This window comes from Engraulis encrasicolus, chromosome 2 (assembly GCF_034702125.1).
Source record: "Engraulis encrasicolus isolate BLACKSEA-1 chromosome 2, IST_EnEncr_1.0, whole genome shotgun sequence".
In the NCBI taxonomy this organism is placed as follows: Eukaryota; Metazoa; Chordata; class Actinopteri; order Clupeiformes; family Engraulidae; genus Engraulis; species Engraulis encrasicolus.
In genome coordinates, this window is record NC_085858.1 from 29,320,597 (window position 1) to 29,332,561 (window position 11,965).

At 43.3% G+C, this 11,965-nt stretch overlaps 1 protein-coding gene across 1 annotated transcript; it reads left to right on the forward strand.

Moving 5' to 3' along the window:
* Window positions 1-8: 8 nt before the first annotated feature.
* Window positions 9-11,950, forward strand: stmn2a (stathmin 2a). Its single transcript, XM_063185996.1, has 5 exons — window positions 9-161; window positions 2,243-2,338; window positions 3,660-3,835; window positions 9,762-9,953; window positions 11,253-11,950. Exons 1-5 carry the CDS (start codon window positions 143-145, stop codon window positions 11,310-11,312), a joined length of 543 nt encoding a protein of 180 aa, XP_063042066.1. The 5' UTR covers window positions 9-142; the 3' UTR covers window positions 11,313-11,950.
* The last annotated feature ends 15 nt before the right edge of the window (window positions 11,951-11,965 follow it).

The following is an 11,965-nucleotide window of genomic DNA, read 5'->3' on the forward strand; positions in this document are numbered from 1 at the left end:
CCCATCGTTGTCTTCACCCGGCTCTCCCTGGCGTCTACACGCATTGTCATCTGCTGAATCAGTGCCTTAAAGCATCCTGCACGCCACCGCCGGCAACCTCTGGGACGTTTGTTGCAATCGTAGAAACCCAAGAACAGCAGCCATGGCCAAAACTGTAGCCGGTAAGATTTACAATATTTTCCTCGTTTTGCGACCGAGTGTAGGCTGAAGAATAACGCTTGTATCCAGGTGACTGCCATTGTCCCAAATAATCAGCCATAAGACTGCGTCTCGGAAGAACACCCTTTTCCCCACGGGTATATAATTATTATCCTATTGGTTTAATTTTAAGGGAAGCCTAATTTTAGTATTTGTGATTTGTACGGGAAACAGACAACGGGTTGGTTTTGTAGCCTATGTCGAACGTAGATGTGTAGCCTATTAAAAACATCGTTCACACAATTAACGATGTAATCGAAATCATATTCCTAGAAGGGACACCTTTTCGGGTTTTTTGTATAATTTTAGTCAGGCCTGTTGATGGGGGTAAAATAGTCTGTATCAACGATGCTGCACCTGCATCCATAACGTGTCCACAGCTGAGTGAAGACAGAGACCCCACCCAAGGAGCAGCAGCATCTGGCTGTTGAAATAGGCGGATTTCGTTTAGTCTTGCCGTCAATTGCCATGCAATCATGGCTCGCAAAGTACAATTAAGATTATCCAAACGTGTTGCCATTGTGTTCTGCGTGATTGCTGAGAAAATGTAAAGTACTGTTGTATTAATAGCCTAGCCTAGTCCTCGCGGTGCCATAATTTTTGTATAAGGCCTGGCTGTAATGCTATATAGACAACAACACATTACTGTGCACGTCCTACATGTACGCTTTATATATCCATCCATATTTCACCCTTAAATTTAAGCATAATAAGTAACCTGTGCAAAATGAGTGTGCAAAAATGTCAAATTAATGCATTCAGTTATGGTTACATCTAATGTCAATAGTTTCCCCATTTGAAATCATATTTGAACAACCCCTTGAGGTTTGCAGAAAATACAAAGATCAATTTTGCTTATACCTTGACTTAATTTGACCATATGCCTAAGGGTTTGGTAAGGCCAGGGTTTAGTAAGGACAGTTTAATGATGGAAAATGTTTTCATTCAACATGACTTCCATCAGATTCACCCATTTGTATGTAAAAATGTAAAGAAACTTGCTGACATGGAGAATCAAATCATTCTGCGATTATGTTTGGGCTGGCAGCCAGGTAGACGGACAGATAGCCAGACAGGTTAGCGTATGGTTGTTGGTTGCCGTCAGGGTGGGCACACAGTCCTGCTGGAATGCATTAGTGCTCCCCACCCCACCCCTCTCTGATGATGCACCACACTGCATGCCTTGCCCTGCTGGACTGACTGTAGCATGGGTGTCGCACGGCACGGCGGCGGCACGCTACAGAACACACAATGGGAGGCTGGCCAGCCCTGCAGCAAAGCCCCGGCAGCTCAACTCAGCTGGACTTTGCAGTATAGCTGCCTAATCACTATTGACAAGCTGCCGCCCCATCCAGTCCCCTCCCCGCCACGCCACCAGCTGAGACCCCTGCTTGTCACTACAACTCCTCTTCCCTCTCCTTTTAAGTCGGCTCTTAAAAATATTACCTACTCAGGATGACGGCAATCTGGTTTGTATGTTTTAGGCTACTGTGTCAATGCAGCAGAAGGATGAGGGACAGCAGCACCTTTTTGTTTAAATGTTTTTTAGGCCACTGTGTCGGCCACAGGCTTAGAGGTTCTTACCAACTCTACAATGTCAGATTTCTTCATGCACTTTTTGCCCTTCCACTTCACTGGGCTGTATGATGTATGAATGAAGTTGCCAGTTATCATGACAGTCTTAAAAACATAATTGGGATTTCCCATTAGAACATTTCCTAGGAGTTAGAAAAGGTGAAACCTGCCTTGGGTGAGGCCTGTTCTCCATTAAGCAGTATCACTAAACGCCCCACATTACAAGAGTAGAAAAAGCCAGAGGTAATTTAACCTGTTTGACCGTCCATTCATTCAGGCATAGCTTCAATGCGTATAATTTTGCTAAACAGCTTCAGTGCTCTCTGACTCAGTGCCATCTTTTGTGAATAAATGAAGGGCAGCCAGAATGAAAGCTGTGATTCCCCACATTTACCTTTTTGAAGTGAGGCCCACTGGAAAAAAAAAGAAAAAAAGATTTGCCATCTAACGCAGGTTCTGTTCTCTGCAGCGTACAAAGAGAAGATGAAAGAGCTCTCTGTTATTTCGCTCATCTGTTCCTGCTTCTACCCGGAGGCCCGCGACAAGCTCGTCTGTGAATTCGAAGGTGAGGAGCCACCGAACTTCTGACAGCTATTATCCCATTCTACAGCCGTCTTCACACAGGCACTGTACTGTAGCCTACCTCATGTTATGTGTACTTTATTGTCAAATATCTTTGTAACAGGGTTAGCACAGAAGTTTGAAATTAGTTTTGAATGCATATTGGAGACTGGTCAAACGCAAACATATATCTGTGGATGTGATTGAAGAAGTGTCAATGCAGAAAATTATATGGTGATCCTGAGAAGCTAAAAGAAGGGTACTTACAATGTTTTGTGTGCTTTTAAAATCACATGTAACAGCATGTAATTGTTTCGTCTAGAAAGCAATTTTGAAAGAACATTCATTAATATATTCATGAGCCTGTGCATCTGAGTCAAGCCTATTTCCTGAATGTGCCGGATAGAGCAATTACCAATGTCTGTCTCCAATGTCCGATTGGTTCCTGGATAAAATTACTACGAGATGAGGCACAGTGGCTCAATGAGCCAAGATGTAGTACCGTTACACTGGGGACCCGGGTTTGATTCTGACCCGAGGTCCTTTGTCAATCCTTTCCCCCTCTCTCTCTCCCATTTCCTGTAATACTCTGCCACTATCCTGTCCTAAATACAAGCATAAAAGCCCAAAATTGTCTTAATTACCATGATTCATAGGGTCCCATGCACAGGTGGTTTTGGTTATTATGTTTGACAGTGTTGGTTGAACGTGTTGGTTATATTACTGCCCTACAAAGGCAAGGTGCGGTAACAAAATTGAGTTTAGACTGAAAAAAGTCCTCATTACACCTCCTTAATCTTGTGACAAATCCTTATGGCCCAAATGTCTCCCGGCATAGTTGGCATAGTTACTGCACTTTGCCTTTGTAGGGCAAATTCATTGCATCACTAGTGGCCCTATAGCAACGAGCACTTACATCTTTTCATGAAAACTTTCTCCACTATTCAGCTTCACACCAGTAGTGTAGTGCTACTAGCTGGCTTGTCTCTTGGTGAAGCCCATCGACAAGCGCCTTAAAGAAGTATGCATGAACTTCCCTTATTACTACTAGTAGGCTGATGACCTGTCAGCCTCTTTGCCGAAGCAGGCTAATAACGCACCTTGATGAAGGCCGTAGGCTTGATAGGTGTTGGTGATTTTTAATGTACTAGCGCGCTGAATTAATTGTTTTGGACTTAAATCAACTGAACTGAATCAACTAAATCTTCATGTTTTGTTGATCATTAAACCCTCCAAAAGCACCAGTTGACTTTGAGGGATACTGTGTAGTAGCTCTCTACCTACTCTTCTTATAGGCTACTAACCTGTTTGCCTCTTGGCTCTAGACATGGAGGTGAAGGCTATCAACAAGCGTGCCTCTGGCCAGGCCTTCGAAGTGATCCTGAAGCCCCCGTCTCCGACGTCGGACGCGGCCCACACCCTCAACTCTCCCCCCAGGAAGAGGGACATGTCCCTGGAGGATATCCAGAAGAAGCTGGAGGCAGCAGAGGACCGCCGGAGAGTGAGTTTATACAGTATATAACATGAAATGGAGGATAGAGCAGTGTTTCTCAACATTTTTTTAGGCGAGGCACCCTTTCAATTCATGAAGAATTTCAAGGCACCCCAAACCAACAAGCCGTAACATGGCATCGCATCCGATACACACAAGTTTAGAAAAGTAACACATTTGGAGACGTCACACAACCTACGTTCGAAGTTGCAGCTAACTGGTGCGACCTACATTTATCTAATTGTGCGTAAATGGCAGATGAAAAATTCCACTGACTAAGCATTCATTTATTAATTTAGACAAATACGTATTATATTATATAATTTATTTATCAGTCACGTTTCCACGGCACCCCAGTTGAGAAACACTGGGATAGAGGACCGCCGGAGAGTGAGTGTATACAGTATATAACATGATGGGGAAGACTAGAGTATTGCAGGAGAGGGCGTGTATACAGTATATTACATGAACAAGATAAAGAGACAAGGCTTTTTTTAAAGATATATTTTTTGGTATTTTACACTTTATTAGTGACAGGGCAGTTGGAGAGAGCGACTGGGAAGGGTTAGCAAAGGACTCAGACTGTAATCGAACCTGGAATGGCCGCGGAGCAAATGAGTGCCCTACCATTAAGCTAGGCTAGGGACATACAGACAAACATAGAGGGTCATAGGAGAGTGAGTGCACAGTATATAACAGGAAAGAGAAAAAGAAACATACATAGATCATCACCGGAGAATGCGTGTAGCAGGGCTCCGAACCGGTTCAAGGAACGAAAACGAAAACCGAAAACGAACGAAATTTTATGGAATTTTACAAGGAACGGAAACGGAAACGAAACCGAAATGGTCTTCAAGTGTTCCGGAACAAAAACGTTATTCTGAAATCCACAAACCGGTTAATAACGTTTTTTTTTTCGTTCTCTATATTTCATACAAGTGCACGATTTTGTTTGAGGAGTAACCATGGCGACGAGCAGTCTTTTAGTTCGGATACTGACGTGTATGAGGGGAAACATGCATACAGCAACAGCATTTTGCTTCACCTGAGCTCTTGCCGCCGATTGATAAAATATTGAGGAGCATTGGCCAATCAGAGTGCGACTGTGCATTGTATGGAGAAACTTCCTGGGTAAATTTTAGGATGTGCTTCTCCTCAGAGATTTTGATAGGAAACTAGAACTAAACTGTCTCTGTTCTCCTGGCTTTCTCGTAGTGATTGGAAGTTGACTCTAATAAACCCGCCCTAAAGTTTTTGACCACCAATATCAAATAAGTTTTTGTAAGAGAAATGACACTTTACCCGCGCTGTTCTTCAGTCTCATTCACGGACAGTACAGAGTTTTATATTGACACCATGGAGAGCAAAAGAGAACATGTCTTGAGATCGGTGTTGGGATTCCTACAGGGACAGAGTATTTGGACCATGCAGTCAATGATTTGCAAAGGAATTGGATAGGCGATTTGATGAACCTAATTCGCAGAGTGCTCTCGAGAGGCAACTGGTGGGTAAGTCATGTTTAGCTTACTACTTGTAATGGCACCGCCGAGTGCCTCGATGTTCAATGCGGTTATGGCAAATTATGTTGTGGTAAAGTTACTGAAGTGCTTTTGTTGTGCGCAGCGTATCCCACTGTCGGTTGTAGAGAAGAGAGGTGAGAGCTGGTGTTTTATCTGCTGTAATCAAGGGCGTCTTATTTATCTGGTGTTGTGGTCAATGCGGGATAAAGTCATTCGTGGCAGATGGACAGACGCTAGCTGACGTTAGCTGGCCCGCTCAATGTTTCGATGGTCAGTATTGCGCAATATTTCCTGGCTGTCATCACGAATACAGTAGGTCGCGTGTGACAACAAGCAGGGATAGAGAAAGACAGCGCATAATTTTGTTGTTAAAGTTATTATTCTCTTCTGTCGTGCAGAGGGCTGGGCTGATGGGATGGACTACGTGGAAGCTAGGGATGTGCATTTCTGCCAAAAACACTATTCGAAATTCGATGGCCACTATTCGAATGTTATTCGAAATTCGAGAAAAAGAAAAAAAAAAAGAAAAAAAAAACAAGACGTGCGTTTGCTGACTGAGGGACTCTCCCACCGTCATCCCTTGAAACATGTAGCCTTCCATCTACAGCACCAGGGGGGAGCAATAGCTAGAAAATGCTGTCGAGTGTACATTAGTGTACAGAGTGTACACCTCTGAACGTCCAGCAGCACGTTCACTGGAAGAGGTCTGTGCGTCCGTGACGAGAAATATTTATCATTCCCTTCCCCTCCTTCCATTCTCGTGGCACGGCAAAGTAAACCCCACTGAACAGTTGTTCGCTAGTTGGGCTGCATTAAAACTACCGGTAGTTAGCAATTGACATTGTTGACAGACATCCCGATTCACACGGCTACAGGGGTGGCTTTTTACAAAGTTTGTTTCACAAATCCGAAGCAACGCCATATGAAACTACCCCCAAATAGTTGCAGATTATAGTGTAGTGAGCCAAATAAAATCGCCTCAGCTAAGAGAACTCAGCTTGCTTACTTCGTTTGTTAGCTTATCATTATTAGCGTTTTAGAGATACCTGTATTGAAATAACCTGCCATTGTTGACACTGACGTTGGCTAACAGCTACAAGTAGCTTACCTTGCAGAAGTTTACGCTGGTCAAATCAGACGCAAATTGATGTGACATTATTCCCGAACAGGTACATATGACAGACCATATTTTAAAAACCATCACCAATAGCAGATTTACAGTGTCCGCGATTTATTTATGAATGCCCAATGCCCATTCCTGAAATGCACGAGATGCGTGGCTTCTCCCTGGCTGTGTGTGTCGTGTCGGCGGGGGGCGGAACGCCTTCAGACACACTCGCATTAGGAGTTGGAAATGAAATATGAACATCGTATCTAGACCTACCAGAGAAATTAGAATACAGGGGAGCTACTAGGTTAATATAATGTAACCCTGCAGTACTTTTCATTTGTCACTTAACACTGCAAGGGAGGCAAACACAGTTTTTTTACTGGCTGGGTTTTTTTTTTATTCGACAGGACTATTCTAAATTCGAAAGGAAAACGAATATTCGAACCTTCGAATATTCGTGCACATCCCTAGTGCAAACTCTTGCTAGTTTGTGACGCTTGTCTGTTAGGCAAGCAAAAGGTCTCCGGTTTTGTGGTGATGGACTTGCACTGGAATGGTTGGTAGCCGATATCTGAGAGCATATCCGAGGTTTCAGACTGTGCAACCCCTTCTCTAGAACTAGTGACCCCTTGCATCGTGCACATCTCAAAACAGTTTGGGATTTTTTTGTGGAGCAAACTGTGTCCCTTTTACTTACACGTTTCACTTGCTGCAAACCTCATCATGGCCTATTAAATAGAGCTAGGCAAGAACTGAAATCCATGCCTATCGACACCTCTTATTATGCTGACGTTTACCTGCGCTATTCCAGAGATTTTTTTAGGAACTCTCTCTGGCTATTTTTTTTTTAACTCTCTCTGGCTATTCTGTATTGTGCCTCCCTAATCAACATCCACCCACCGCTACTTGGCTGGCATAGGCTACTTTTGATAAGAATTATAGGCATCCGGTTAAATCTGCCAGGATGGATAGCCCATCTGAGTGTTTTTGGGTGTGTTATTATTTTTGAGAATAGCTGTGTAAATCAAGGGGAAATAATGAGTACGTCTTATCTAAGATAAAGTCCACGAAAATAGACTTAATATGGCCGTTAAACACTGCAGGAACGTTAAGAACGAACGTTATTTTTCGTTCCGAACCGGTTCAGGAACGATATTTTTGTGGGGGAACGATTGCAGGAACGAAAACGTTAAACTGAAACTTGCCTGAACCGTTCGGAACGGAACGTTTGAAAAATAATTTCGTTTTCAAGCCCTGGCGTGTAGCCTATACAATTCTGAGAGAGATAGAGAGGAACATAGAGGATTTTAGGAGAGGGAGTGCACAGTGTATAACATAAAAGAGAGGAAAAGACAACCAGACGAGTGTATACAGTTTGCAACCTGAAAGAGACAAAGAATACATAGTGCAGAAGTGGGCAACCTTTTTCATTCGAGGGGCCACCTCAAATTCCTCCAATGGGCCGTACTATGAACACAAACTAGGATTTCCCCCTGTACTTTATGCCTACATCGAAGGCAGTCACCTTTAAAACAGACCCCACCTTCTCTAGGTCCCCTGAAATATAACTTTATTGTATTAAAAATTTAATTTCTAAGATTTCTTTACAAAACGTGATCTTTCATGTAAAGCTGCATAACATTAAAATTGTATGGGGCGGGGTACAGCAGTTACAGCAGTAAACGGCCCTCGAGACATAGGTGCCCCACCCCTGACATAGAGGATTGCAGGAGAGCGAGTGTATATACAGTATACAACCTGAGAGAGAGACGGAGACAAACAGATAGATGGGATGGATAGAGCCTGCCAGAAACTGAATGAGAGAAAGAGAGATACAGAGATGATGGGAGAGAGGCTGCCAAGAACCCGAAGAAAGCGAGTGCACACAAGGCTATATAACCTGACAGACATATTAAACATGACATGATGGGATACTGGCTTCCGGAGATCACAGGAGTGTGTGTGCGCATAAGCTGAAAAAGAGAGATAGATAGGACAGTGTTTCTCAACAGGGGTGCCGGGGCACCCTGGGGTGCCGCGGAAACGTGACTGATAAATTATGTAATATAATACATATTTGTCTAAATTGATAAATTAATGCTAGTCAGTGGAGTCTTTCATCTGTCATTTACGCACAATAAAGTAAATATAGGTCGCCTCAGTCAGCTGCAACTTCAAACGTAGGTTGTGTGACGTCTCCAAATGTGTTACTTTTCTAAGCTTGTGTGATATCGGATGCGATGCCATGTTACGGCTTGTTGGTTTGGGGTGCCTTGAAATTTTTAATGAATTGAAAGGGTGCCTCGCCTAAAAAAAGGTTGAGAAACACTGAGATAGGAGATGATGGGATACAGGTGTGACCACAATGTTACCTGAAAGAGAACGACAGGAGATGATGGACATAGAGGATCACAGGAGAGTGATTGTAACCTGGAAGCGTGGAAAGAAATTCATAGTATTAGATTAGAGTAGGATTGCAGGAGAGAGAGAGTGTGTATAGCCTAAAAGAAAGAGTGTAAAGAGGCCATACTAGGGGATGGAGATGTGAAGATATACTCCCTTTTAAGCGGAACGAGTGGAAAGATGCGATCACAGCGGAAGGAGGGTGTGCAGATATACTCTCGAAACATGACGCGTGGCTGCTGTCAACTCAAACCTGATTGGCAGATGAGACGCATAGTATCTCCATTTTTGTTTTGTTTGAAATGGAATAGAATGGAATGGAATTGAACTCCAAGAGGATATCCAGAGTAATCTGAAGGCTGCTGAGGATCGATGGAGTGTGTGTGCGTGCGTGTAATTGAGGCCAATTTAAAGATGATATGATCGAGATGTGCTGGTATTCAAAGCCTCCTGCAACATGTCTGGTGGCTTTGCAGGCAAAATCCCAAAAAGGGGTCATAAATTGTGGGCCCCATATATCTTAAAGTGTATTTACTACTGATAGTTTATTTAAGGCTATGACTTGTTTTGATCTGGGAACAGTTCAGCTCTGTTTAATTCGTGTTTGGGTTAATATGAATCAAATATGAATTCGACAGTCGTTGGGAGGACCCTATTGTGTGTGTGTGTGTGTGTGTGTGTGTTTGTGTGTCTGTTTGAATTTATCCTCCTGCTGTATCTGTGTGTGTCTATGTTTCTTACTACATGTGTGTCTGTGTGCAGTCCAATCCCAACAGGCTCAGATGCTGAATACCTGAATGCTCAGAAGTATGAGCGTGAGGGGGACTTGCTGTTGAAGGCTGCGTGTGTGGGTGAGCGCGTGTATACATATATTAAACTCTCCTCCTCTATGTTTCTACAGTCCCAGGAGGCCCAGGTGCTGAAGGCCCTGGCTGAGAAGCGTGAGCACGAGCGCGACGTGCTGCTGAAGGCCATGGAGGAGAACAGCACCTTCAGCAAGCTGGCCGAGGAGAAGCTGACACTCAAGATGGAGCAGATCAAGGAGAATAGAGAGGCACAGCTGGCCGCACTCATGGAGAGACTGCAGGAGAAGGTAATGATAAGATAGATAGATAGATAGATAGATAGATAGATAGATAGATAGATAGATAGAATCAAGAGGAACTGAGAGGCACAGCAGGCTGTACTCATGGAGAGACTGCAGGAGAAGGTAATGATAAGATAGATAGATAGATAGATAGATAGATAGATAGATAGATAGATAGATAGATAGATAGATAGATAGAATCAAGGAGAACTGAGAGGCACAGCAGGCTGTACTCATGGAGAGACTGCAGGAGAAGATAATGATAAGATAGATAGATGGATAGAATGGAGAAGAACTGAGACTGTACTGAGAGAGAGAGGGGGAGAGAGAGAGAGAGGGAGAGAATAACAGATAACAGTGTTGCTTTTTGGTGTTGTCTTCCAGACCCAGTACGCCCCTACAGCTGTAGCCTCCGCTAGTGTGTTATGGTCCGCCACCAGATGGCAGCAGCGCATTTTTCTATCCGTCACTCTCAACTCTCACTCTCAGTATTCTCTGGGTTTGGTTTTACATACTGCACTGTAGTGTACATTTACATTAATGCACTTTTTTTTTTTTTAATCGAGAGCGGATTAGAGTGAAAGTGAGCTCGTTTAAAATGGTAACGGCTGTTGACTGTTCAATCCAACGCCCACATTTTACTAGCTAGTAGACTAGAGCAGTGTTTCCCAACCAGGGGTACGTGTACCACTAGGGGTTTGCGAGCACACTGCAGGGGGTACTTGGAAAAAAATCAATTTTAACAAATATATGGAGCTTAGTTACATTGGGATGGAGAAAGCGATATAGAACTTGACTCAGGGGGTACTCATGGCACAACGAAAAGGCTTGGGGGTACACAAGACAAAAAAGGTTGGGAAACATTGGACTAGAGGAACTTAATCTGTAGCATTGTGTCGCACTCCCTTATCAATCAATCAAATATTATTATTTATATTGCACATTTCATATTTAAACATAGACAAAATACGCTTTGAGTAGATCTTTAAATAAGCAAAAGATAAAAACGCAAAAACATAAAATACAGTGTGCTATTGAGATCTCAAGGGTCAGCGTCATGAATTTCACAGCCAAGATGCAATTCAACTGGATTCAATGGTTGTGTCAATTTTATTTGCATTTGTGTATTACTGTACTTAGGACAATGTTGACATTGTAATATGATATGTAATCTAATTCGTAATTTTCTCGTTCTGTAAACCCTCCCATCGTGTGTGTGTGTGTGTGTGTGTGTGTGTGTGTGTGTGTGTGTGTGTGTGTGTGTGTGTGTGTGTGTGTGTGTGTGTGTGTGTGTGTGTCCATCAGGAGAGACATGCAGAGGCGGTGCGCCGAAACAAAGAGCTGCGGGAGGAGCTGACGGCGTGAGAAACATGACCACTGGTCCCGTTCTCCCAACCGCAACGCGCGCGCGCACACACACACACACACACACACACACACACACACACACACAGACACACACACACACACACACACAGCGTGAGACTCTGGCCACTGGTCTCGCTCTTCCTGCCACAGCATCCTACAAACACACACGCACACACACACACACCGTATACTCACTCTCACACATTGAAATATACAGTCAAACACAAGTACATACGTACATCTCCACCATACACAAGCACATGCCATGACTTAAAAACACAACTTTGACAGTATTCAGTATCTCAGTATTATTCATCCAAGCCCATTTATCCAAGCATCCTGCGTCATCAGGTTTAATGACTTAATGCCTGATTTCATAGAATATAAATGAAAACATGTGACTATGGTTTTGTAAATGTTTAATTTTGAATTCACCCGTCCTCTTGCGCCAGCCTCTCTCCCTTATCCTGCTCTATCTCCCTCTTTCTCTGTCAGTCTCTTGGACATCTTTGAATAAAATTGCCATCCTACCCATGAAGGATGTTTTCTCTTTATTTCCCAGATTCCAACATGTGTTTTAGGTTGCGTACAATGTACACTGAAGGATCTGAAAGAAGTGCTTTGAATACAAGAACTCCACAGTCCTAGTA